This window comes from Hydra viridissima, unplaced genomic scaffold (genome assembly GCF_058129835.1).
Source record: "Hydra viridissima isolate aposymbiotic clone 2 unplaced genomic scaffold, HvirCarnegie_v1 scaffold_14, whole genome shotgun sequence".
Lineage (NCBI taxonomy): Eukaryota > Metazoa > Cnidaria > Hydrozoa > Anthoathecata > Hydridae > Hydra > Hydra viridissima.
Window position 1 is genome coordinate 3,155,017 of NW_028324313.1, and position 27,594 is coordinate 3,182,610.

Consider the following 27,594-nt stretch of genomic DNA (forward strand, 5'->3'; position numbering starts at 1 on the left):
GCTTTTTTTATGCACATAAATAAAACACAAATTTATTTTTGGATAGGCGTTAACAATAAAAATGTTCTAAAGTGTTCTATTTCCCTTCAGTGCTTACCTTGGTTTACTAAGTAGGCTTCACTAGCTGAGTTGATGAAAGAGTTTTAAGAGATTTTAGAGAAGAATTGATGGAAATATTTATTGTAAGTATTTTATTTGAAATAAGATAATTTTAAGATTACTTTATATGTTACATTTGTTTTTATTGAAAAGTCTGATGTTCCTACCGCGCTTTTTCATATCTGCGCTGTTACACTTACACCACACATATAAATCACCTAAGAACAGTGAGAACGTACATAATTAACATACAAAATCCCCGCCCTAACAATACGCACATTGGAGCCTATGGTGAGATGAAGTCTGAAAATTCATAGCAATAAAGGAAAACCTTTATGAACCAGACAGTTTTAGCAAAATGATTTTTAAAAGTAGATAAAATTATTTAATATTAAAAAAAAGTTTGACAACGACTCTTGCTCAACAATATAGAAAAACAAAAACTTCTTATAATTTGGTAAAAAGAATTTTTATTGGAGCAGGACATTTTTTTATTCCATTCATTGATTAGGACTGATTGAATGAGACAAAAAAAATATTGAATGGGAAAAATATAAAAGGATTAAAAACGAACGGTGTTCAGTTCAACAATTTTCAAAATTAACTTATTTATTGTAAATATAGTTAAGTTTGAATACATACATAAAGACCACACAAAAAATATTTTTAACTTAAAAAAAACAAACTTTCTCTTATCAAATTTCAATCACAGTAGAACTTTCTCATTTTAGAATATTATGTTTAGTAATTTTTATTTAAATAAAATAGTGCAGTATAAAAGTGTACATATTATACCAATATCCCAGAGGGGTAAAAATAAGGGGCTGCAGCATCCCCATGTGTCTTTTTATCTTTGATTGGTGGACGCATTTTTTACAGATGATAAAACATCAGGGAAACTTGCATCATAGTTGTCTGATTTGTTCACCTCTTTGAATTTAACTTTTCTCAACTGTTTTTCTTCACTTTTTATACCAACATCAATGCTTTTGTGCTCAATTACTGTCTTTTCTGGAGTATTAGTTAATAATCCAGTTATAATATTAGTTATTAATATTAGTTAATAATCCAGCTCTCTTTCTCTCCTAGAAGATTTTCTGAGAGGTACTTTGGGGTAGGGGCAAATGATTTCTAGACAAATTACTTTGACTAAGATTTCTGAAAAATCAGTTTGCTAGTTTTTTCATATAATTGTTGATTGCTATCTGCTTGCTAAATTATGATGATCTGCTTGTTGAATTGTTGGTTCATTGTTTGAGATTTGCAACTCACACTAGATGAGATGAGATCAATTTTCCCAAATAATCGTCTGTTTAGTAGAAAGATCGCACATTTTAAAACCCGCTTGAAAGATTTTTCATGGGAAAAGATAAATTATATGCTGCGTGTGCTAGGCTGAGGTAAATTATATATGCTAATGATCCTCTCATGGGATCCCAACCATTGGTGGCCAACGGGAATGGGACGGGAAGCCAACCATTCATTTTGAGCCTTCTTAATTATTAAAATAAGAATGATCCAAACATTAAAACATCCAAAGATTGTTAGTTCCACGTGTTGAGATAAACTTGTTTTGTTCCACGTATTGAAAGTAACTTCTATTCTTATTTTTCAAATGCAATGTGATTACAACGAAACAAGTTTATTTAAACACGTGGAACAAAACAAGTTTGTCAACCTGTTTCAGCTAAAAGAGGATCATTAGAGAATATATTAGCTTTTGTAAACACTGTGGGAATATAAATACAGCTGCACTTCCATTTACATTCCCAAGAAAAAACAAATAACAAATGGAGCACCAACAGACAGCTTAAGTTTGTGTTACAAAAGTAATTTTCGATTGGTGAAAACTGTTTAGTTACAATAAAGTACAAACAAAATCTTTGATTTTATCAACATTTCCCAACACTGTTGTCTTAGGTCGTGTTGAAATCTTATTGGCATTAAAAATTAATTCAGGTTTGAACTATTATTTTACTTGAACTTTGAAAAAATATCAAAAAGCCTTGAGAATGAAGATGAAGAATGAGAATAAAAAAAATTAGCAGAAAGCAGTTGCATGAGCAACGTTAACATTTTCTGGTTTTTTAAGTTATAGTCCTGGATGCCATTTTAAAAAACTGCCTGTCCATTGCTTTCCTGCCCATTTATTCAAGTACCATAATTCAAGAATATTTTTCAAATGCAATGTGACTACTAATAGACTGGTAAACAATCTGGTCATGGTTTGTTGGCCTAAACAAAACTCAAAGTTTTTTGTTTGAGCCTACAAATCATGACATGATACCAGATTATTTGTCAGAGTTCATGTGACCACACCGTTTTAAAGAACACTCTTACTTTCACTTTTGGGATCAAGTTGCACATGATTATGTAGTTTGATAACAGCAAAAAATGCTTATAAATATAATATATTTATGAAAAGGAAAATTTGTTTACTTTGACTTAATATAATGGAATTAATGGAAAAAATAAAAATTATTGAATTTCAAACAGCCGATTCAATGGCTGTTAAAAGATTAAACTTAGGTTTTAAACAGCGGTGTAAACCATGTTCAATTTCTAAACAAATTTCTTTCACTTTTTAAATTTGTCGTCGTTTTGAAAAAATGGCGAATATTAGCGTTTTCGAATGAGTTTTTAATTTTTTCATATTGAGTTTAGAAAACATTAAGTTGGTCTAAAAGAATTGTTTCTTAAACGTTTTCTTATTTTTTGACGACTGTCATTCATAATCTACAATAAAAATCGGGGGTGCAAAGTCTAATAGCGCAGACAAAACTACAAAATGTAAGTAAAACGCTTAAATAAAGATTTATGTAACTATATAATATAAATACACAAATTCAAATATAACTTTTTTAATATTTACAAATCCAAATAAATGTTGAATGGGCTGTTTTATAGAGTGTTGTATTGAATACTCAAAACCACTGCTAAAATAACCTATAAAAAACGGATCCAACATTGTAAAAACCTCAATTCTTTGACTTCCCACTCAAGATGAATTGTTTTGTCCCATTTATCTAAACCACTTTATGCACAATTGATTGGTCACACCAAAAATGATCGGTCACACCAAAAATGATTGGTCACACCAAATAACATCATTATTTAAGTTTAAATGTTTTACACATTGTGATACTTGAGACCGTTACAAGATCCGAATCCAATAACGACGGATAAATGCTTTAGACCGCCATCTATTTACACATTGTGGTACTAGAGACCGCCATCTATTTACACATTGTGGTACTAGAGACCGCCATCTATTTACACATTGTGGTACTAGAGACCGCCATCTACTTTAAACATAGAGTTTTTTTTCAAGAGCTTCAGCAATTGCTGCAAAATCAGAAAAACATTTTAAAAAATTACTTTTTACATTCCAAAACACAATAACATCCGATGCCATTACGTTCATAGCTCAATAGGGCAGATGAGTTGGAATTCTTCTATCACTCTTCGTTACAGGAATTCAAGTATCTATTCATCGATGTTTCTATAAGAATGTGAGTTTGTCCCATGCAATACGCGTCACACTCCTTAAGGTTTTCCACAATTTCAAAAAATTTAACAGCCGGCAGAATAGTTCCAAAAGTTCAGTTTATTGTGAATGTGTTGAAAAGTTTGGGCTGTGCAAGGTCAAACTTCTAATGTTAAAAAACTATTCTTTGCAAATGAGACATCATTTTCATCAATTTCAAGTATTTCAAAAATTCCAAATGTTTTTTTATTATTCATTTTTAATTTTAAAGATTAACTCAATCACTCAATTCTTCGACTTATACCTTTTTTGATGAACATGCCTAAAAGCGGGATTTACAATTATTTTACTAAACCTTGATATTTTGCATCATATGATCTTCTGAACGAAAAATTCTATTTCTTCCGTAGGTAAAGCAGTAAGGGAATAATAAACTAAGAATAATAAAAGAAGAGCATTTAGCTGGTGATTCCACTATTGTTTATACTGGTTACAAAGAACGTTAAATAGCCTAGTAACACTAACTCAAGCGAATGATCTCTTAGAAACCTAACTTGAACTCTGGATGAAAAAACGGACCATAAAGTAATATTTTAACTGATGCGACTGACCTGGTACTGGAGTTTAGCTGTATCTTCACTAAGTTTGAAGGTGTGAAAGACTTTTCAAGTGATTTGTACTATTGCTCCATGACTTCACAGGTATAAGAACTATTAGAAGAATGTAGAAACTATGAATGTTGGCTCAGTAAACGATTTTAGATTGTTATTATTAGTTAACAAATGTTAAAAATCAACTAACTTCCTCCACATGTGGTCTGGATGAACTAATACTTTCAAACATGTAGTTTTTTAATAAGATTACTTTGTAAATCCAATATAAATGAAGAATCAAGTTGGTCACAAAATCAGTAAGGAACCAAAACATGCCCTTGCTGAGCTAAAACTAATCGAAAATCTAAAGAAAGTTTTCCTAAGCGAAGCAAAATTTGACATTTTTGAAACGATCCAGTCAATTTTAAAGGAACTCTTCCTCATCACGGCTGAACATGAGGCAGATTTTACTCCAACTTTTCACTTTGCCTTTGTGAGGCTAAACGAATTTCAAAAGCCTTTTCTTTTTGCAAGCATCGATCTAGTTTATGTAGATAATCAGGAACGACAGTTTTTGTACAAGATGAGGTATTACCATCATATATATAGTTAAAAGGCGGTTCTGGCGCATTGACCCTTCCCATACTTAAGGATGCATAAAAAATGGTGAACACTTCATATCATGTTCTTGTACAAAAGCAATAGTTAAGAGTCGTTTTTAAAAATCAAGAAGAAGTATAAAAATAATCATGTTATTTCTATACCAGTTCTTCAAGATGCTTGTTCTTCGCTTGGTTTATTGCCTTGTTTTGTAGTGTCCGATAGCCAAGGTGTGAATTCCGTCTTCTAAGATGAATCTTTTGTCGTCGTTAGCGCTGAGTGCGACTTTGTTGATTTCTTCGGTGTAGACATCGTGATGACGTGATCGGAAGACGTTCATGGTGGTGAGTTTTTCTTGTTTAGTCATTAAGCAGTCGTAGTAGTCTTGATGAGTGATGTGATTTTTAACAATGCACTTCTTAACACCTTTGCATTTTTTATGTTCTTGATCATCTATTTCTTCAGGGATGTAGTAAGAGTAGAGTTTGGGTCGAAGACCAACAAACTGCGTGATTTGCTTTCCACCGGTTTCATCTTTGAACTTGCCAATGATCTTTTTATTTTCGCCTACTTTGAATCCAGCGTTTTGAATGGCGGGATGATCTTTAGGAAAGTCGCTCGTGTCAAATTTTTCAAGTACGTCATCAGCAATGTCTTGATAAAAATCATCTGTTTTGATTTCGTAAATGAGCGAGTCAGTGTCGGTCATGAGTAGTTTTGCACGATCGTCGTATTTAGGCTTGATGTAGTCGTAATGATGCTTAAACATGAGTGTTTTGCTGATGTCAAGGATGCTCATTCCCAAGTAAACGGGTTTGTCGTAAGTGACTTGTGTTTTCTTCATATGAATTGCGATGAGTTTTTCATCAAAAATGGTGTACCGATTATATCGAGGGCTTTTGGATAATTTTAAGGCTTCTTTTTTAGTGGTGACCAGTTTAATATCGACATGCTTTAGAATATTTTCCATGGTTTTTCCAAACACGGAGTTGTTCATGAGTTTAAAGAATTCTTTTTCAAAGTCGTTTTTAGCGACTTTTCTTTTATTGGTGTTGAGGTCAATGTATTTTTTCATGAAGGGTTCTTCTTCAAAGGTGATACCACGATGAATTTTGGTAATAACTAAACCCATCCGTTCATAGAGTTTTAGGTTTTCGTGATGAACGACGTATTTTTCTTTGTTGTTTAAATTGGGAACGAGCTTATTCACTTTTCCAATGGTTAGTCTTTCAGGAGCCAAAGGATAGTCGTTGTGTAAACCGTGAAGCTCTTCAGGATAATCTAAATCAACTTCGAGAATGCAAGGCATGGATTTCCAATTTAAAAGTTCCTCTTCAGTCATCCATCTGAATTCTCTAACAAGAAGAGGTTTGCTCATGGCCCACCCATAAAGGTTATTAGCGTCTAAGTACTGAATGAATTTCGATGGTTGTGAAGGATCATAGTTTTTCATGTATTTGTTATTAGCGTTTCCAAGTCGGTTTGAGATCATGCATATTCCGCCGCGTATTCCTTTTTGGATCATGTTGAGCATATCAATATCGGTTATTAAGTCCAATTTAATTTTAGTTTCTTTTAACATGGCGTCCCAAGCCAAACCAGGAGAGGTGTAATACCAAAGAGGGTCTAGACCGTAATTTTCTATGCAAGTGTCTCTGAAATTTTCAAAGACATCAGCTAAAATGAGCACGTCTGAGATGTTGTACAGCTCGTGGTAATCTTTAAACGTTTCACATCCAAATACCTTCCAAACGTTTTGAGCATGTGCATAGTCTTCATCGCTGATGTGTTTATCGTCTAGTTTAGAGTAAAAGGCTTCTTTGGGTGGCAATTGTGTTTCAGAGAATTTTTTAATGGAGTCCACCCATTCGTAAGGGTAAATGCCTTTTCTTAATAGCAAATATCGTTTTGCTCCGCTGTGGAATGAATTTAAGTTTTTGCACATGATGTCTCTTTTTTTAGATCTTCTATGAGCGCAATCTTCACAATTGTCTTTACATGTGCATTTTTACCTTTCTTAACCATACAGTCCTTTTTGCATGTTTTTGGATCTAATTTTGAGCACTCCTCACACAAATCTTTAACAAGGTTGTCAGTTAAATCTTTTAAAGGGCTTGACATGAACCTGTAGCTGTCAACGAACCGTAAATCTCTATACACTATTTTTGGTTTACCTTTCTTATCAATAGAATCTCTCACTTTGATGCTTTTTGTGAAGCTGATATATTTTTCTTCATTGTTGGGTATACAAGTGATCTTTCCTTTTTTTCCACCTAATCTCTTGATGAACAAATGGCTGTCATAGCCAGACAAGTTATGAAAGACAACGGGAATAAATTTTGGAATTTTATAATCCAAGTTGCATTTCTTATGAGCAGCACCACGGTACTTTCCAGTCAAATGGCAGTGATCCCATACTTTATCACCGTTAAGATCTTTTTTGCAAATATGGCATTCGGTTGCAGATTCATAATCTTTCTCATCCTCATTAGTCTCTATTCTCTTATTTTTCCATTGTTCTTGCCGTGAATAACTATCGTCACAAATCTTTATAAAGTTAGCTTCAAGCATGGTAACAAATTTTTGAGCCACGTCGTCATCATCACTTTCTGCTGTATACGTTTCAAGCTTTCCCTTGTAAATGGTTTCGTCGTAGCATTTGATATAATAGACGATGGAGCTTGGAACATGCTTTTGACATTTTTTGGTATATGACTCTTTATTATTATACTCAGTGTTGTCATCGATAGGTTTGATGAAACTTTCAAAGTCGGCATAGACGCAGTACGGAACTCTCATACTATTGTTGTAGTTTTTAAACTCAAGGGTCGACCCTTCTTTTGGAAGATCGATTCTCATAGGCGCGTTATCATAGCAGTATTTTCGATGAATTTGGAGCTTTTCTTCTTGGTCATAGCCGTGCATGCACCTTCTGCAAAAATATCTTTTATGTTGATGTTTTGATACTGAAGAACGAGCAAACCGACTGAAATTTTTAATGAGGCAATAATGGCTGTTTTCTTCGTTTGAAATATACAACAAATCAACACAGTGCTTTCGATCATGAAATTTGGATATTTGCATAGGTTGAGGTTTATTCATTTCGTAGTGAAAGACGTTCACGCTGATGTCAGAATTATTTTTCTCAAACTTTTCGACTTGAGTCACCTTTAAAGGAAACTCCATTCCTTCCCAATTCAACTCTTCTGATTTTAAAATAAGATCATTGTCAATTCTTTCATTGTCTCTATTTTTAAGATTCAGCGCCCTGGTGACAGACCATTTAAAGCATTGGTTGTCCTTGTTTACCATGTTGATGATCGCCTTTTTGTCTTTTAGCTCTTTAGACAGCTCAATGTAGGAAGAACCCTTGAAAGGTTCATAATCGATAAATCTGATATCCATTCTTAAAATCTTCGACAAGACGCAATTGGATCCCATCTTGTAGTAATTAGCGCTTCGCTCCAAGATTTTTTCTTCCATTTGACTCACAACCGTTCTTACATCTGTACCCTCCAATATAATTTTCAAGTTGGATGAAAAGTGAGCCATCTGAGTAGTCTCTTCACCTGCTAAGATGCTTACGCGAGTCATTTCACAGATTAAAACAATTCTTACCTTTATGTTTCTTTCTCCTGCTATGGTTTGAATGACCGACTCTCTCACCAAGTTTAAAAAAGGAAAAATGTCTTGGTATCGAGAAGAAGGTGTGTAAGAAAATAGTCTAGCAGCACGCTCTGCAGAATGTTCAGTCATTTTAAACTTTACTGTAAATGGTTTTGGCGCGAGAGGTTTATACACTTTTTAATACAAGTGATTTGATAGACTGTATCTTTTCATCGATTTGTTTCACTGATTCGTTTACATTCTCCTTGACTACTTCAGGAACGTAAGGATCTATCCATTCTTTAATATCATTATACTTATTTGCAACATATGACGTCACACTTTTTACAGCTGCCGTCAGACTTGAAAAAAATGAAGGTTTCGTTGGAATGACTGGTTTTGGTGTCATGACAGGCGATGAATCTAAAACCTACTCATCAAGGATGTGATTTGAAGCGATGACAGGTCTTTGAATATTAGGATTTTGCAAATGAATTGGTTTCGGAGCAATAGGAGGTTTTACAACAACAGGTCTTGGTGGAATGAACAATGGTTTAGGAGCAATGACAGGTTTCGGAGCGATGGGTGGTTTTATCGCTGCGGAAGGTTTGACAACAAACTGCACTTTTGTCGGCTTTATTGAAACTTTTGTCGGTTTTACAGAAACTTTTACAGGTGGTTGAACAAACCTAATCACTGTAGGACTATCGTTAACAGGCAAAGGTCTCGCCTCAGTCGTTCGTCTACGAGGAGCAGGACCATACCCAATGATGGGTCTTGTTGTTTTAACAGCCTCAACAAGCTCTTCCCTAGTCATTCTGGTATATCCTTTTATCGCTCTTTCTTTAGCATCCCTTCTTAATGATGCCATTGATACTTTTCGATCTTTAACAGTTATACTTTCCATTTTTATTACGGAAAGATTTTTGTTTAAGCTGCTTTCAATTTTTCGCTCTTTGGCGGTAGTTTTTGCTTTTTGCTTTTTAGCATCAGTTTTATCACCCATTTTATTAATGGAAAGAAAATTTTTTTCGATGCATTCAAGTTTTCGCTCTTTAGCAATTAATTCTGGTTTTGAAGAATAGATACTCATTTTTATTATACTAAGATTTTCTTTAAGTCAATTCAATTTTTTTAAATCTTAACACACTTTCAACATATTTTCTTCTTCGAAAAGTTTTTACCGTTTTTTAATTCCCCGCGAAAAGAATTAAAAAATTATTTAGAAAGACGTGAATACATATTTTTAATCTCTCTAATATGTTCAGTGATTTTACGACAATTATTACGTCCGCTAGCATTTAGTTTCCAATTTGTTCCAATCAGGAATTTATTACGCAGATCAATGTCTTCTTTTATATTTCTGATCACTTCTTCAAAAGGTGCTACTTCAACCATTTCTTTGAAAATGATTCGATGTTCCTTTGGAAGTTTTCTTATGTTTTTTAGAAATTTAAGCAAACTTTTTGATTTAGCCGTATCAGAAGTTGACTCAAAGCTATCATCAAGAGCATTTAAAAGATCATCCTTTTGCATGCTTTCCATCTTTTTATTTATGCCAAGAATTTTATTTAAGTCAATTTTTTAACATGACAAAAGTTAAAAAATCAATTTTGCTGCTTTTTACGTTTTTCAAGCTTTTCAGAATTTAAAAATTCAATCTTGATTCCATTATCCACCTTTCCATCTCGACGCTCTAAATATCTCCATCCACGTCCAGTTCCTGCCATCGCTTTGTAAAGAGACTTGTATTCTACCACCTCGCCCGTTTCAATGTTGGTTATTCTCACAGTGATGGGTTTTTTCTTAACAAAACTAAGCCATTCCCATTTTGGATCAACAGGTTATTTTTCTTTTGGAGGAGGCTTTACTTTTTTTTCTTTTGCTCTTTCTAAAATCTCATCTTTACTGATCAAATTATTTTCAACCGCAAGCATCATCAACGTTATTAAATCATCTGCAGTTTTACTAACGCCGTTTTCATTCAACAAATTTTTCAAATACGATGTTGTATATCTCATTTTATTATAACAAGATTTTTTTTTAAGTCAATTCAATTTTTTCTGAAAAGACATCTTAATAAACAGCAGTCATGTTGGTTCCATCTGAAACAAATTTAAGCAGTTTGTCAGAAATAACCACTGCAAAAATAACTGTATTTGCAATAGTTGAAGTTCGAAATTTAAGGTTTACCACTAATTCAGCTGTTTCCGACGCCACTCTTTCTTTTTGCTTGCTGATATCCACAAAGAACAACGGATATAGTTTTATATATTCAAGCAAGGTTAACCCTGATTGACAAACAAGATCATTTGTGCCGTAATATTTTTCATCAAAAGAGAACGCATCTGAATAAGCCATGACCACTCTCTTTTCTCCAAAATTCAAGTCGTAATTGTAATTTGGATACTTTATTCCATTAACAGTCACGTAAAAATTGCTAACATCACAATGGTCGAATAGTGACGGATTAACTGTTTGACTGGAATTTCTGTTTGTCTGAAGTCCGAACAAGATAAATCTTGGAATGCTTTTGTCAGTGACTCTTCCAAGCGACCAGGTAAATTCTGTTTGCCCGGCTGGAATAAGCTGTCTTTCACATTTGTTTGATTTATAAGCCACTTGAATGGGGATTTTTTGAGCCATTAAATTCATGAAATCAGTCTTTTTCGAAATATCCAATTCAACGCGAGGCATATAAAGTCTGAATTTTTTAAGGTTGATCATTCCTGCACTAACACTTTCCGCTCTATAAATTGCATCAACGCATTCTTTCTTTGTAAAGGTGATGGTATGTCTAAACCCGTAAACAACTTTGTCATAGGTTTCGCAAAATCCAAAAATGTGTTTCAACGGAATTTTAAACGAAAAAGCTCCAACGGATGTAGTGTCTGCAAACAAGTGGTCTCGTCTAACATTGAATCCTGAATTTCCAACAAGATTTAACGTATCCATATACCACATCTGTTTTAATCCATCAGCAAACTGAAATCCATAAGGATATTTCATCAATCCAAGTATGGTGGTGGCTGGACCTGGATACATCACTCTTTCCACTTGCTCTCCCGACAAGTCATAAGTCACATCATTAAACAAATACATCAAAGCGTTGTTCACCAGTGCAATGTTGTCTTTAGCATCATAAAAGGTTCCATCGCTCTTTTTCAACACTCCTTCAATAAGAATGTAAGCCTCTGATGGTACTGTTTGAATCGATTGACAGTCAATCTCAAAAGTAATCGTGCCTGAAGAATTTAAATCGAGATTGGTTGGAAGGTACTCAAAAAAATCAACTTTTTCAATACCAATATCATACTCTGGGTTCTCAGTAACTCTTAATCGCTCAGTACTTATCATTTTTTATATAATAAAAAAAATTATTTAATTCATTTCAATGTCTCTCATCGCAAGAAATCGCAAGTTTATAACAAGCCATCGCAACAGAATGCTATCTTCATACTATTTTCATGCCCTGTCCCATTTTCACCAGGTCTTGAATTCGAATCGCGTTCTTTTTAGACATTTTCTTACTTTGAATAGATGAACCAGTCTTTAATTTCTCAATGGTCTTTTTACCTTTACCAATAGCCACGTCTTTAGCAGCGGAAATGGCTGAAAGGGCTAACTCTGTCCCAGCAGATTTTGCAGCTGTAATCGCTTCTTGTCCAATTTTACTTGTTGCAGCATTTTTAAGCAAATTCACTGTTGCTTTTGACACACTTGACGCAGCTGCTCTTTTTATGAAATTTTTAATCATGTCTACAATACCACCTCCACCAACAACGTTCTTTTTCACATATCTTCTTTTGTTCACAATGAGCATTTTTTAAATAAAACACTTTTTTTAAATAATTTTATCAATAGTCCTCATTAACGATTTATATTCCTCTTTATTAATCTCTCCTTGTCTCAACAGCTCATCGCAAATAGAAACAGCCACATTTCTTGACTCTTTATTCCCAGCATGCCATGCAGCTATACTCAATTCAAGCTTTTCCACCAACGCATTAGGATCGCTTGGAAGAATAATGACACCACGACCTTTTTTACCCTTTTCAATACGCATCATTTTTTCCCAAATAGGAGCAATAAGTTGCTCATACTTTGGTCTTCTTGATGATTTCGGTTTATGCGGTTGCGAATCAGATCTTATAGCATCACTATCCATTAAAATTTTTTCATAATTTTGCAAATCTTCATCGGTATAGCTCTTTGGTATTGTTAATTCACTCATCAGCTCCCAAAGACCTTTTGTCCCTTCATACCTTTCACCACCGACATTGATATCATCTCCATCTATTTCAACCTCCATTTTTCCAATATACATTTTATCTCCAACTTTGTTCACTTCGAAAGGCCTTTTCTTTTTTTGATCGACTGACAGGCTCTTGATCATCTTTTCATTGCTCTCGATGATCGGCTTGAACAGCTTGCTCAAATCAGCTTGAAAATTAACATCTGAAATGTTGTCGTTGATGCTGTTCTGATAAATTCTCTTTCTTCTGTCATTAATTTGTTTCACAATTTCATCCCTTTTATTCAGGTCTTGTATTTTAAAGAAAAACATCTTTTTAAAATACGTGGAAAAAAACATAAATTGGTTTTACGATTATGTTGATCCTTTTTAAAATACGTGGAAAAAAAACATAAATTGGTTTTACGATTATGTTGATCCTTTTTTAAACAAATTGTTAAACGTTTGAGTCGCGTCTTCTCGACCTTTTTGGATCAAGTTTTCTTTAGTAACTTCATCTATTCCATTTTTGGCTTTGACTCGTATTTCCTCCATCAAGGATTTAAATTTTTGAAGCTCACCAAGAATCAATTGAAACTCTGAATCGCTTATTTTCCCGTCCATCAACGCTTTGGAAATGTGCTCGCTGATCGTGTTCAATTTCGACTCGGCCAACACTTTTATCTTTTCATGTTTTTCCGCTTTCAATGCCATCTTTTTATTCACTTGCCCTCCTACAATGGATAAAAAACCCATGCCAATAGCCACACCTTCACATGCAATCGCTGCAGGACTGGCAATAATGGTTGATAAAAGACCAATTCCAGTCACACCTAAAGCAATGCATAAGGCTTGCATTGTATTATCCACATTAGAAATGGTTCTAAACACGCGATGATACTTTTTGCTTAGATGAACTATGTCCTCCTTCTTCTGCAGGAGCTGATGGAAGAACTGGATAAAGTTTTTCATTCAATATTTCCATTTTTATTAAGAAAAAAAACTATTTTAAATCAATGTAACTAATCTTACAAAGTTTTTCTCCTTTTTTAACAATCACGTCCTGTTTGCTGTTACTATTCACGTCCATAATAACATCATCTACAGACTCTGAAATAATAACTTCGTTTTTTCTATAATTCAATTGATCAGTAATTTTATTCATTAATGTTATCACTGCAACACCTTTCTCCAAATTCAGCCCAATGGATAAAGCTATCATTGTATGTGAGAGAGCAGCAAATTTAATGTCTTTCTGAGCAAAAATCTCATATTGTTCGTTAACGTTGAAATAAGGTGGATGATCTAACGTTTTCGTAGACACAATAATGTTGTTCGGTCTTCTTTCCTCCAACTCTCTAACCCTCTCTTCCAAAATTTTTAATTGCAAATCCAAACTGTGGACTTCTGCTGAGGTAACATTTCTAAAAAACTTGTGAGGAGCATGCATTTTACATATTAAAAATAAATTTTTAGATCATTTTTGCAAACTTAACAATTCTTTATTGTTCACCCAAGAGTTGAACGTATCAGGATATCCTAACCATTTGACTAAGGATCTGTTCTTTTGCTTGCGAATGACTTTTTCAATTCTGAATATGTCTTGTTGCGTCTTTTGAATCTCCTGCTCGTAAAAAGTGCCTTGAATTTCTTCACCGTTGAAGTCAGAGATTTTATACGTGGGCGGATTCGTATACTGAACTTTTGACACGGTAAAAACCTCCTCAGTCCATCTCGGCGTATACCCCTTTTCAAAATGAGACTTCTTTTTTACGATCCGCACTTGATCACCCATTAAGAATTTTGGTTTTGCTGGTAATGTTTGATCCTTTCCATACAGATTCCACCATACCCTACCTTTATTCTTTTCATCGCTAGCTTCCACTGGTGTCATTTTGATAGAAGAGTGCTTTGTGTTGTTGTAACTTTTCACCATCTCATTCAATACGTCAATGTATTTATTGGTATTGTTGGCTGAAAAATATTTAAACATTCTCTCTTTCATTGTTCTATTCCATCGCTCGACAACACAACTTTTTTCCTCGTTTTCAGTAGAATACAATTGCACACCCAAAGCTCTCACATGCCTGTTGTAAAATTCTTTTCCTTTATCCACCCACAATTTAATGCATTTTCTTTCTGTAAAAATCTTTTTCATCGCTTCAGCCACTTCAAGACCTGTTTTGCTTTTTAACGGAACGATCCATCCATACTTTGAAAACACGTCGATCACCATGAGTAAATATTTTACGCCGTTGTTGAATTTTGAAAACGATTGCATATCAACCAAATCAGCAGCCCATATTTCATCAATGTCATTCACAGACACTTTTCTTTTTTTAAAATGATGAATCACCGGTTTATGAAGCTCCTCTGCAAGCTGATCCGTCCATTTCAAATCACTCACACCAAATCCTTTTGTTTCTGAAGATGATCCTTTGAGCGTATGTGATGAAACAAACTTGCATTTGGTTATCCCACAAGAGTCGCAAGTTCCTTTCAACATAGGTCTGTTGTTTTTTGTGATCTCGTTTTTCAAGTGAATGGTTTCAGTCTCTCTTCTACACTTAACGCAGTACATTTTAACATATATAAAAAAGTTTATATAAAAAATGGAAGTGATGAATTTGTCGTGTAAAATTGGGAAAACCAAAAGAAACAACAGCGCGCTTTTACCAAGAAGTATACGAGGAATCATCGTTGGAAAGTCCGGTTGCGGAAAAACAACGTTGCTCTTAAATTTACTTTTAAGACCTGGGTGGCTAGATTACAACCGCTTGCAAGTCTTTGGCAAATCACTATTTCAACCTGAATACAAAATACTCAAAAAATCCTTCGAAAATAAACTTCCTAAAAAGGATATTGTTGATTTGTTAACGGATGATGTACAAGACGAAATGGAAAAATTGAATTTAATCCATGAAGATGTTATTGAGGAAATTTCAAAAAAATATTCCGACAATGATGATATGGAGTGTCAATTCTTTGAAACTGCTGACGATGTACCTGAACCTGAATCCTTAGACTCTACCAAAAACAATTTGATGATCTTTGACGATTTGCAATTAACCAATCAAAACAAGTGCGAAAAATATTACATCCGAGGAAGACATTCTAACGTCGACTGCTTTTACCTCGCTCAAAACTATTTTGAGATTCCAAGACATACGATCCGAGAAAATGCCAACTTTATTTGCCTCTTTATACAAGACCAAAAAAGCGTTAATCACATTTATCAAGATCACGTTTCCTGCGATATGAAAATTGAAGAATTTAAAACCTTTTGCAATCATTGCTGGAATGAACCTCACGGATTTGCCGTCATCGATCTCTCTTCTAAAAAGAACGAGGGAAAGTACCGAAGCGGATTTGACAATTTTTTATTTTTCTAAAACAATTTAAAAAATAATTCTTATTTAAAAAATGACAGGTATAATCATCGATGTAGATGGAAAATCAAGTGTTATCACCACTGATTTTTTGGATAAAATCGTTTTTGACGAAGGAAAAAGTTATGAAATGGCTTTTCTCGGTCTTCAGACTTACAACAGCATTCCAAATGTAAGCAGTAAAAACAATTCTTTCAAATACAGCATGAACAATGGAGCTAATTGGGAAAACATTATCATTCCATCAGGAAGCTATGACATTAAAGACATCAATGAGTATTTGCAAAAGTCAATTTTAAACACAATAAAAACAGCTCAACGTGGAAGTTATATTATTGCAAATAAAATTAATTACTCTCCAAACAACCTTCAAATTGGAATCAATCTTAATACTTTAAAATCAACCATTAAACTTGGCTTGAATTATTTCATTGACTTTAACGTGAAGAACAGCATCTCTTCAGTTGTAGGGTTTACTAAAAGAAAATTAAACTCCAATTCCGAATACGAGTCGGATCATATCGTTAGAATTTCAAGCATTAACACCATCAGAATCGTTAACAACGTGATCGGATCATCCTATATTAATGGAACCCAATTAAATTGCATTTACTCGTTTTATCCAAATGTTAGTCCAGGCTATAAAATCATCGAGAGACCAATGCATTTGATTTATCTTCCTGTTAAACTGTTTGAAATTTCAACAATGGTTACTCGCATCATTGATCAGAATGGAGATTTGGTTGATTTTCGTGGAGAGGATATTACAATACGATATCATATTCGAGAAGTGAAATAAATAATTTTTAATACATAAAAAATGAGCAATTATCAAAATATCGAAATTAATATCTCGCAGAGCCAATCTGATAAAATTAAAAAAGCCATTCAAGACAAAACCGATACTAGCATTAAGCTTTCTCATCAAGACTTGAACGGTAAACATGTTCTCGCTATCACTAATGCGCAATTGAACAAAATTAAAAAAGCGTATGAAACTGGTAAAGGAGTCACTCTTAAATTGAGCAAAAGACAAATTGCATACAACTCGAAAATAGAAGGAGGTTTCATCGGAGCTCTTTTACCGTTACTAGGTATGATAGGCAGCACTCTTGCCACAAAAGTAGTCCCTGCTCTAGCCACTGGATTGTTAGCAGGTGTAGGTTCTTCTGCTGGTTCTGCCATGGTGGATGGAATCGCTGGGCGAGGTCTTTTTTACCTGAGCAAAAATGGAAAAGGAATGAAGATAAAAACTTTAGGTGGAGATGGATTGTTTATCACCCCATGGACTAAAAATGTTCACGGTGATGGACTCTTCATTAAAACTGGAAAAGGTTATCAATCTGTTGGAGCTGGATTATTACTCGGTCCAAACTCACCCTTTTCAAGCATTCCTTTTTTAGGTGCTATTCTATGAAAATCGCTTGTTAAAAAATTCGGATAAACTTTTTAAGAAATTAAAAAAATGATCGACTTTCAATGGATTGACGTAGAAGGAATTGTTTTACCTAATAAAGCTTTGACTAACTTTCAGTTGATAAAGGCTGCTAAACAGTTAAAATTAAAAAACTTTCAAGGTGTGTTTGTTAGGGATGAGTTACCAAAAAAGACAAGAAAAAAAGAATGTGGAATTGTCAACACAGGAGATTCTAGCACAGATGGATTTCATTGGGTCTGTTGGTATAAAGACGGGAATAAAAAGTATAGTTTTGACTGTTATGCTCAGCCTCCTCTTGTAGAGCTGGTCGACTACTTGAAAAGCCCGGTTTATTATAACAGTGAAAGAGTGCAATTTGGTAACACTTCTTATTGTGGCCATTTGTGTCTTTACGTCTTGAAAAAATTGAATGAAGGTCTTGACTTTCAAGAAGTTATCAATACCTTGTGGTGACTGCTTAATGACTAAACAAGAAAAACTCACCACCATGAACGTCTTCCGATCACGTCATCACGATGTCTACACCGAAGAAATCAACAAAGTCGCACTCAGCGCTAACGACGACAAAAGATTCATCTTAGAAGACGGAATTCACACCTTGGCTATCGGACACTACAAAACAAGGCAATAAACCAAGCGAAGAACAAGCATCTTGAAGAACTGGTATAGAAATAACATGATTATTTTTATACTTCTTCTTGATTTTTAAAAACGACTCTTAACTATTGCTTTTGTACAAGAACATGATATGAAGTGTTCACCATTTTTTATGCATCCTTAAGTATGGGAAGGGGTCAATGTCCTGGAACAGCCTTTTACCTATATATACCATCAAAAAAGGGATACATTTGGTACGAAACTCCATGTTTGGCTGTGAAAATCGTGTTTAATCCTGGTTACTATTGAAACCCACTTCAATGTGGAAATTCGAGGCCGACAGCGACAAAAAGACCATTTAGGAGCATCCCTTATTCGTGGAAGGGTCATCTAAAGGTAACAAATTTATTTTTAAATGGTAGCTTTTTTGTAAAAACGGTAGCTTTTGGTAAAAAACCAATCAATCTTTTTATTAAAAAGGTTGCAATATGCTTTTTTTTAAGTGCTAATAACAAACAAGAGCCTGCTAGTAATGCCACCGTTGATTTCGTCCTGGAATTTGCGATAATGCAACCATCTCAAGACATTGAAGATGCTCAATGCAGAAGTCAGGGCGCTGGTGCTCAAAACTTGAAAACTTCCATCCAGAGCGTGTTTTAACGTTAATAAGCGCTTGTTCCTCTGACCGGATAATTCGAGCAATATGGAAAAATCATTTACTATAGAGAAGAAACCATCGGAAAGAGTTTCTAGTTTTCTTTAAACTGGTCAGAAAATGGTTATGGGTGCCGCTAATATAGAAATTTTCTGAGGAAAAGGATTCTGCATCTGGAAATATTGTTAACTGTAAACCCACGAAACTGCAACCTGAGCTCGTCTACATCATTCTAAGGCAAATCTTCAATTTCAGACAGTCAGGCAATGATCTAAGTTAACCTAAAGTGAAAAACTTGAGTCAGTATTTAAGTCAGTATCAAGTTAATGAACAAATTGATGATGCTACATATTTGTTAATTATCAAGTTCAAATTATCAAACTCAAGAGAATTCAGGATTTCTACAGGGTTATCTATTTTCAGGGTTATTACAGGGTTATGTCATGTGAAGACTTCAATTAAAGTCATCGTATAGTCATAGTTAGGGTTAACGCCACCGTTTTGAGACATTTTCTTTAGAAATTTGATATCTTCAAAAAAGACTTAATTTTAATTTGCGCAATTAGTTAACTTAAATTTATTGCTTCATTAAAATTATTTACTTTTATGTATTGATAGAGAAAAAAATCAAACAGGAAACAAAGTATACTTTACCGTTTTATTTTCATCCTTCCCACGCTTTAACTCTTTTTTATACCAGACTTTTCGTTGCATTCTTTATCTGTTAATTACTGATAAGTACGTCTTATATAGTTAGATTTTTTGACACACGCCTTTCATCTGAGAATACTTGATAAAACAGCAATATACAGATCAGAAATATTTTAATTGTTCCTTAACTTTATATTTAGTATTGCATTTTTGTAATTTTGTGTTGGAATTGTGTTTTTGAAATATTCGTATGTTATCATTTAAATACATATTTTTTTAGTACAACATTTTAATAACGAATAACTTAACAAATGACAAAGATAAAATTTGTAAGTTAAATGGTATCTAAGTACATAAGACGAACCTTCTTTCGACTAAAGCGAAGTCAATTTTTGAGAAATTTATAAATTAGAAAAAAATTGATGCATAAATAACATACTAATTGTGTTCGGTTAACCCCACATCTTTGAAATGCTCAGAAACTGAACTAGATGCATCTTCCATCAAGACTTATTATTTACATAATTTTTAAGCAGATAAATGAATGACTTCTCTGCCACAAATGAATTTTTTCTAAGTTAGAAGTTGACAAAGTTTTGTATCTTTCGTTGTTTGGCTCTGATACAACAATTTTCATACTTCTTCTCTGGCCGCTCTGATGTTAAAGGTTCTTATGCGTGAGTTTCACTCCCAAGCGGGCGATAGACAACCCATAGGTTTAAAAAAAAATCAAATGGTTAACAATAGGTTTTTAAAATAACATAGTTTAAATGAAATAAATTTTGAATATCTTTATTTATTGTAAACCTCAAAAATATTGGTTTAAAATGACTTTAGGTCATGTGTATAAAAATAAAATGAATATAAGATGACATCAACTTGCCTTGATTAAGAGCAGACATGTTAAGTTTTCGATGCGTTGTAATATCTAAAATAAATCTAAACTTTCCATTTTATTGTTAAAACATTTTGCCTCGGTAGTTATCTAGGTTCAATCTAAATTAGTACAGAACAACCAAATTCTATTACAACGCCTTGCCTAGGGAACATCTTACATGATATCTACTTTAGGTCTTAGGCTTTGAGGAAGGTTAGGCACTTGAATTTGTCAATCTCATGAAATTAATAAAAAATCCTTTTTTATATTTAAGTTATTGTTTATTAATTGAATCCTGACGTTAAATTTTTTGGTGAGATTGCGTTGACGAGTTGTCGTTAGTTGTAAAAATCTTTACACATTTTCTTCAGAATTTGAGTTTGACGTTCTTGTATGATAAAATGCTTTTTATAAAGCAGAATCAAGAAAAATATATATCTAGTTGTCAAAGGTAGAAGGACCAAGGCTCCAAGTCCCCCCTCTCACCTCTCCTGTTAAAACCATTTGGTTTAAAACTTTACACATGACTTAATATCAAAATTCATAATTAAACCTCGAAAATTTTGATGAAAAGCATTTTTTTACTTGAGTTTTTAAATTTTTCTGTCTTAAATTTTTCTGTCGTTATTTCCATACCATCATTGGAAATAGGGTTTCTCAAACGGGATCCCGGGATCCCGTTTTCCCGGGATCCCGGAGGTAAAAAACCATCCCGTTATCCCGGGATTTCAATGAAATTTCCCGGGAATCCCGGTAGTTTTTTAAAACATTTTAAACATTTATAAAGATGTTAAAAATATTATTACTCAAAATTTGAGTACAAATTACTTCCTTTTCCTTTTCTATAAAAATTTGGAAGATATATTATAGAGGGCAATTAAATCACCAATATTTTGCAGTTTTGGTTTGTGTCTAAGATAGATAAAATATTATTATTGAATTTGATTTATAAATAGATTTGATTTACTTATTTAGATTTTATATGTTGTAACTTACAGCATATAAAGCTTAGATAAACAAACCAAATCAATTTATAAATCAAATTCAATAATAATATTTTATCTATCTTAGACACAAACCAAAACTGCAAAAAATTGGTGACTAATCTAATAAATAATCACAGTTGCAAGAAATTACAATGAATAAAGGGGAGTCCCTGATATGTTAAATATAAAATAACTACGGACAAGTTACAAATACTTGTACGTGCAAAAAAAGTAATTAGTTGCGCATAAAGTTGGTAGTTAGAAAGTAAAGTAATTAGTTACGTTAAGGAAGTAGTTTGTATGTAAAAATTGAAATAAGTGAAAAACCAAGTAAGTGAAGTTTAAAATATATGTTTAGTAATTACAGCTAATTTAAAATAATTTATCTACAATCAGCACACTATTTCGGGATTTTTATTGTAGGTAATATAGTTATATTTTAGTATATTTTTATCTATTTAATTAATAGGATAATAAATATACAGCATCATGTCAAGTGGATCTAAGGCATGGGAAAATTTTACCAAAGAAAAAAACACAGAATCTGCCACTTGTAATATATGTAAAACAACAACAATGTGTAAAGGATTTTCAACAAGTGGTCTTCTTCGTCATTTAAAAAATCTTCACAAGGAAGTCGAAATTGAAGTGAAGAAAAAAAGGCCAAACGAAAAAACAGATTTTGAAGTCAGAAAAGCTCAACCTAAAATTACGTCATTTATAAAAAAGGAATCTATAGAAGAAGTTGTTTCAAAATTGGCGGCTGTAGATGGCTTTTCTATTAATGCTATTGCAAAATCTGAATTTATAAGAAAATCTTCATCTGATTAAGGAATGATTTTGCCAAAAAACCCTTCACATGTAATGAATTTGGTAAAAAGTCAATACCATCTAGCAAAACAAGGAGTGCTTAAGGAAATCACTATGCAAATTCAAGGTGGCTCTAGATTCTCTGTTTCGATGGACGAATACACATCTTTAAAAAATCGGCGCTATTTGAGTTTAAATGTGCATTAATTAACTAGGCTTTGGAACTTGGGCATGATTCGAATAGTTGGGTCGCTTCCAGCTGAAAAAACTATTGATATGGTTGAAAATAAGTTATCCGAATTTAATTTATCTACAAAGAAGCATATAATTTCTAGTGTAACAGACGGTGCATCAGTTATGAAAAAATATGGAAGATTAAGCAGGATGGAACATCAACTTTGTTATGCACATGGGCTACATTTAGCAGTTTGTGATGTTCTATACAAAAAATCAGTGATTTCAAATTCATCGGGCAGTGAGTGTAATGCATCAGACAGTCAAAGTTCTGATGAAAATAATAGTGAAGATGACGAGTCTGAAGAAATCGATTTTACAACTTCAGTGGATTTACAGTCAAGCCAAAACAACGATTTATTAAATTTGCGAGACGTTGAGATCACTGACGAATTATTAGGCCACATAAATATTGCACAAACAATTCAAAAGGTCCGGAGAATTGTACGAATGTTTGGTAAATCACCACTTAAAAATGAAATTTTACAAAAATACGTAAAAATTACATACAATAAAGAACTCAAGTTAATACTGGATGTAAAGACAAGGTGGAATAGCCTTCTTGCAATGTTGGAGCGATTTATAGCATTAAAAACATGTATATTAAAAGCATTGATAGATTTTAAACACAACGATATTAACAATATTTCGGAAGATGAGTATTTAGTCGTGCAGACTGTAGTAACAGCGTTACAACCAATTAAATTAGGAATTGAAAGACTTGGCCGACGCAAAGCATCCCTACTTGATGCAGAGGGTGTATTAGTGTTTATATTAGATGTTTTGCGCAAAAATAAAAATTGTTTTTCGGCTAAAATGCTGCATTATGTGCAACAGAGAATTATTGAAAAACGGAATAAAATATTAGTTGGCTAGCTGAAATATTTAAATAATCCATCAAATTATAAACACGAATCGGACATAGATTCTGTATTATTATTACCTTCCAAATCAGTCCTTCACGCTAGGGCTAAAAAATTATTTTCGAAGCTATTTGTTGAGGGTATTGATGGTGGTGGAAATTCCGTTGAAATTGAGGAGTTAAAATGCAGTAACGATGGGACTGAAATGTCGTTTATGGTAGAACCAAATTTGAAGACAACATCTGAATTAACACTTCATCAAAAATTGGATGCTGCCATTACGAACGTTATTCGAATTGAGAGTCCAGAAGATCTATTATATGACATTAAAAATATTACAAAAGAAATGGATATTTTTGATGCAACGAAAAAGCGTACAAATAATTTAGAAAAATTATATAATGCTCTATTAACTATCCCACCAACATCAATCGATTCAGAAAGAGCATTTTCGGCAGCAGGTCTCTTTGTTACGAAAATTCGGTCATCTTTAAGTGATAGCGCTATTGACAATTTATGTTTTTTAAAAAATTATTTTAAAAATCAGTCTATATAAAAAGTATAATGTTATTGAAGTTGATATTTATTTTGTTTTAAGAGTCTTAGTTTCTAAGAATTATTTTGTATTTATTTTCTTGTTAAAAGTAATAGTATTAAAAAGGCGTTTTTTTTTGTGTTTGTTTTAATTTACACGTTTCCCCCACCTAATTGGATAAATTCTTGCTTTTTACCTAATCCCGGGAAATTAATCATTTTTGTCCCAGAATCCCGGGAATTAGATTTTTACGGGAAATGAGAAGCCCTAATTGGAAATAACGTTATATGACAACCATCTACGAATACGATAAACAGTGCCAATTTAAACACCCCATAACTATTAAGTATTTCTTTTTGTAATTAATTTTTTTCTCTCTTTTAACATTTAAAATAAAACCGATCTAATTAGGTTATTTTTGATGTAAACAACATCTGATAAGTTATTTAACATTAAGAAGAACTAATTCTTTTTTTGACCCTAATATCTTCCTTTAGCGAAAAATTGAACAAAGTCTTTGGAGAGCTGAATTAATTGTTGCGTTAACGTGTTTTATTGTGTGTTTTATTGCAATATAAATAGCATTTTATCATGCAAAAATGTCTAATAATCGTGAATGGTATTGAATTAAATTCAAACAAAAACAATATCTTGAATTGAAATCTTCGTTGAGTGCTGGTTTTGTTATTTTGTAAAGTTGAGTTGAAAATTTAGAACTTCATTGAGTTTTTTAGCTTTTAAAATTTTTCGTTTAAAATGTTTTTTTTTTAACGATGTTTATTTCCAAACAATATAGATTTTATCATTTATTTTGTAGAAATGGTAAAAAAGATTTTTAATATTTTCGTGGCATTGTGCGCAGTAGTAAGCATTGGTTTATTGACTCGAACACTAAAACATATTCAGCCGATTTCACCCCCCTTTATACACCATATTATCGACTTTCAAAATACTTTTATAAGAAAAATACACGAGTTTATCACAATAATTCCCAATCAGACACACATACACAACAATATTTCTTTTCAAGTTGAAAAAAGCTCCAGAAAAATGTTTCTTTACCTTATTCAAGCAGCAGAATGTATCCGCAACGATGTCTTGACAGGTATGGGAAATAACGAAAGTCACGATATTTTGGCGCTTAGCTACAAATCTATTTGCAGTTTAAATACATTTCAACACGTCCGCTATATTACAGCAGGTTATAAGACAACATGGACATCTGGAAGAAACTTTTTGTACAGGTAAAGTTTATATTTGTTAATATGATGAAAAGAAAATTGAAGAAGAAACTTAGATAATTCGTTAAATATTCTCAAAATGCAATAAGGATAGCAGTTATTTACACTTTAGTAGTTTATTAGAATATCACTTCAGTAGTTTATCAATTTTGAGGTTGATAATATTGATAAATTGCCGTGTTATTTCTACTCATCTATCAAGTTTTCAATTGGTTTCAGCTTAAAAAGTTATAAGAAGTTTGAAAAGAAAATGGGTGTAAGCACATAACTTCACTACGCTGTCCGTAAAACTTTCATTGTTACATGTTCAATTTGGTGTTTACATGAATTTTCTTAGTGAATATGCATATTTCTTTTATGGGTCAATTACATTTGAAGCTGTAGCTACGTCTGGTGGTTCTGGTGTATGGTTCTTATAAAGTTCGTGCATAGTTTGTGTATGGTTTGTGTGTAATTCGTTTATGATTAGTGTAGCAGAAAATTACAAATATAATTTTAAAGGTTGATCATTTGCCCACATTAAGAGTCTATTGAACGGAACAGGTTTCCAAACAGTTTAATACTACTAGTTGTTTTTTTTTTACCGAAAAAATATCGAAAAACTGAAAAAATGGTGACAATAAATTTTTGTAAATAAAATAGCGTATAGTAACTTAAAGTTACTGTCTCTAAATGTTACATCAGAAAAAAGATATGCATGAGTGCATTTTGGAAATAATTTAAGTAACTTGAATTATTCCTTAAACTGTTCAAGCACTTTCATTAAAATATCAAAACCAGTATTTATTATTGTAATTATTGTAATTATAGTAATTATTATTGCGTTTGATATTCTAATGGGAAAGCTTGAAAAGTTTTTCTTTAAAAAGGGTGCAAGTCACATATTTCAAACTTTAACAAAACCGAAAAAGATGTTTTTTTAAAGGTTTATTTAAAAATGATATATTTTAACTGTATTTTTTTATTTTTTGTATTTTTATATATATTTCTTGTAAATTATTTGTATTTTTGTAATTTCATGTAAATTATTTAACAGAAGGAAATTTTAAATAGGCTTGAATAATTAATGTTGAAAAAAAACGCTCTTTGCAATTTAATGATCATTTCTTCAAATTTAAAATATTTTCCTTTTTAAGGTACATCACCAACCAATCACATTACATGTCTTATCTCTACTATACCTTTATGGATGAAGATATAATCTTAATCCACAATGATATCCCAGCATCCCTTCGCATGAAAACTGACGAGAAATGGACTCAAATAAGAAGTTCTACAGAAAATCTTTACAAGAAATTCGAGGACTTTTTAAACGAATATAGACCTGCTGTTGCAGTAATAGATGGAGTCAATATAAGAAATTTTTGGCCGCAATCTGAAAAGCAGCCTCTATCTCCCTACGTTAGTTGTTTCTATTTTGATGCAATGTTTAACTCGTTTCACAAGGACGTCATGCATAATTTATTACCGTATGACGAGTCGTTTGATAGTGAATCATGGTGGATATCGCAACAGGTGATGCAGTGCAAAGTTTACATACGATATCACTCTCAAATGATCATGTTTCTTCCAATTTTGGCTGTTAATGATCAACATAGCAGTTATCCTCAAAACCTGAGATCTTCTGGTAAAATTTGCATAAATGAACTAGATGCTGCACCAGCAAACGTGAGAGCATCTCCCAAAGCCCAAATCGTATTAAACGCTGAAACTCAGTTTAGCTTTCCACATTTAAATCCATCTCCACCTAGAACTCCCATCATACAATACGTAAAGTTTTCAAACAATTCTTGATTTCAAAACAAGGGGCTTTGAGTTTTACCATATTTATCTTTCTGGCAGCAACTATTTTAGATTAAAATGATGAAAAACTTTGCGAAGAAGAAATTTAAATAAAGTTTTGTTTAAGAACTTTAAAGATTTTTTGAAACGCTGAAACCTTTTTTTTTTACATCTATTTTTTAAAATGTAATGCAAAATGATATAAAACAAATACCTGAAATGAACTATAATAAGAAAACAACTTTAAAAAACCACGGATATTTTATGTTTACCGGTTGAAATCCAATTGAAAAAAAAGAAAAAGGAAGTCGGTATGAGTTAAATTAGAAATTGTAGTCTGCTTCAAAAATTGAAAGTCTTACATATTGCATTTTTCATCGAGTATTTTTGTAATACAATTTTTACCCTTTGAAAATCAACTCATCTAATATGCATTTACGATCTGTAAAAATTGAGTTTATTGCTTAAAGCGTATCTCGAGAAATCCCTTCGGTGGGTATTAATTTTGTCTAAAAAAGATTTGAATTTCTTTTTTAGACGGAATTAAAAGGTTTTGATATTTTACTTTGTTGCTCTACCATTTGTATAGAGAGCTTCAAATGAAATTGACCCATAAAATAGATATGCATGTTTACTAAGAAAATTTATGTAAACAAGAAATTGAAGATTAAAATTCTATAATTAGGTTTTAATAGTAATCCAAAGAAGTAATAAATATTAATCCAGAGCAGCTAAATTTTAAAATGATTGAGCTTGATAGCTGCAATAACGAATTTTCTTGAACTAATTTTGGGTAGGTGACTTTTACTCAATATTTTTCAATTATTTTTTAAAATAATTTTAAAAAAGTTCTTCTTAATTTTATGACAAAGTTTGCAGTTTTTATGAATGAATTATGCAAGAGCAGAGTGGTGCAA

General features: G+C 32.6%; 2 protein-coding genes across 6 annotated transcripts; both read left to right on the forward strand.

Annotated features, from left to right (window-relative positions):
• LOC145193259 (uncharacterized) lies at window positions 1-26,928 on the forward strand. Of its 4 annotated transcripts, XM_090072034.1 has the most exons (3): window positions 1-182; window positions 24,472-24,898; window positions 26,032-26,928. In XM_090072034.1, the coding sequence occupies exons 2-3, from the start codon at window positions 24,474-24,476 to the stop codon at window positions 26,687-26,689; spliced, it is 1,083 nt and encodes a 360-aa protein (XP_089928160.1). In that variant the 5' UTR covers window positions 1-182; window positions 24,472-24,473; the 3' UTR covers window positions 26,690-26,928. The 4 variants fall into 4 exon arrangements, with proteins under 4 accessions (XP_089928160.1, XP_089928161.1, XP_089928162.1 ...); XM_090072035.1 differs by lacking the exons at window positions 24,472-24,898; window positions 26,032-26,928 and adding an exon at window positions 21,682-23,791 and having other exon boundaries at window positions 22-182; XM_090072036.1 differs by lacking the exons at window positions 1-182; window positions 24,472-24,898; window positions 26,032-26,928 and adding exons at window positions 21,682-22,793; window positions 22,833-23,205.
• Window positions 13,539-19,350, forward strand: LOC149878855 (uncharacterized). 2 transcript variants are annotated; one of them, XM_090072297.1, is made up of 2 exons: window positions 13,539-18,439; window positions 18,547-19,350. In XM_090072297.1, exon 1 carries the CDS (start codon window positions 16,043-16,045, stop codon window positions 16,805-16,807), a length of 765 nt encoding a protein of 254 aa, XP_089928423.1. In that variant the 5' UTR covers window positions 13,539-16,042; the 3' UTR covers window positions 16,808-18,439; window positions 18,547-19,350. Both variants share the same exon structure in this region, with proteins under 2 accessions (XP_089928423.1, XP_089928424.1).
• Window positions 26,929-27,594: the final 666 nt, after the last annotated feature.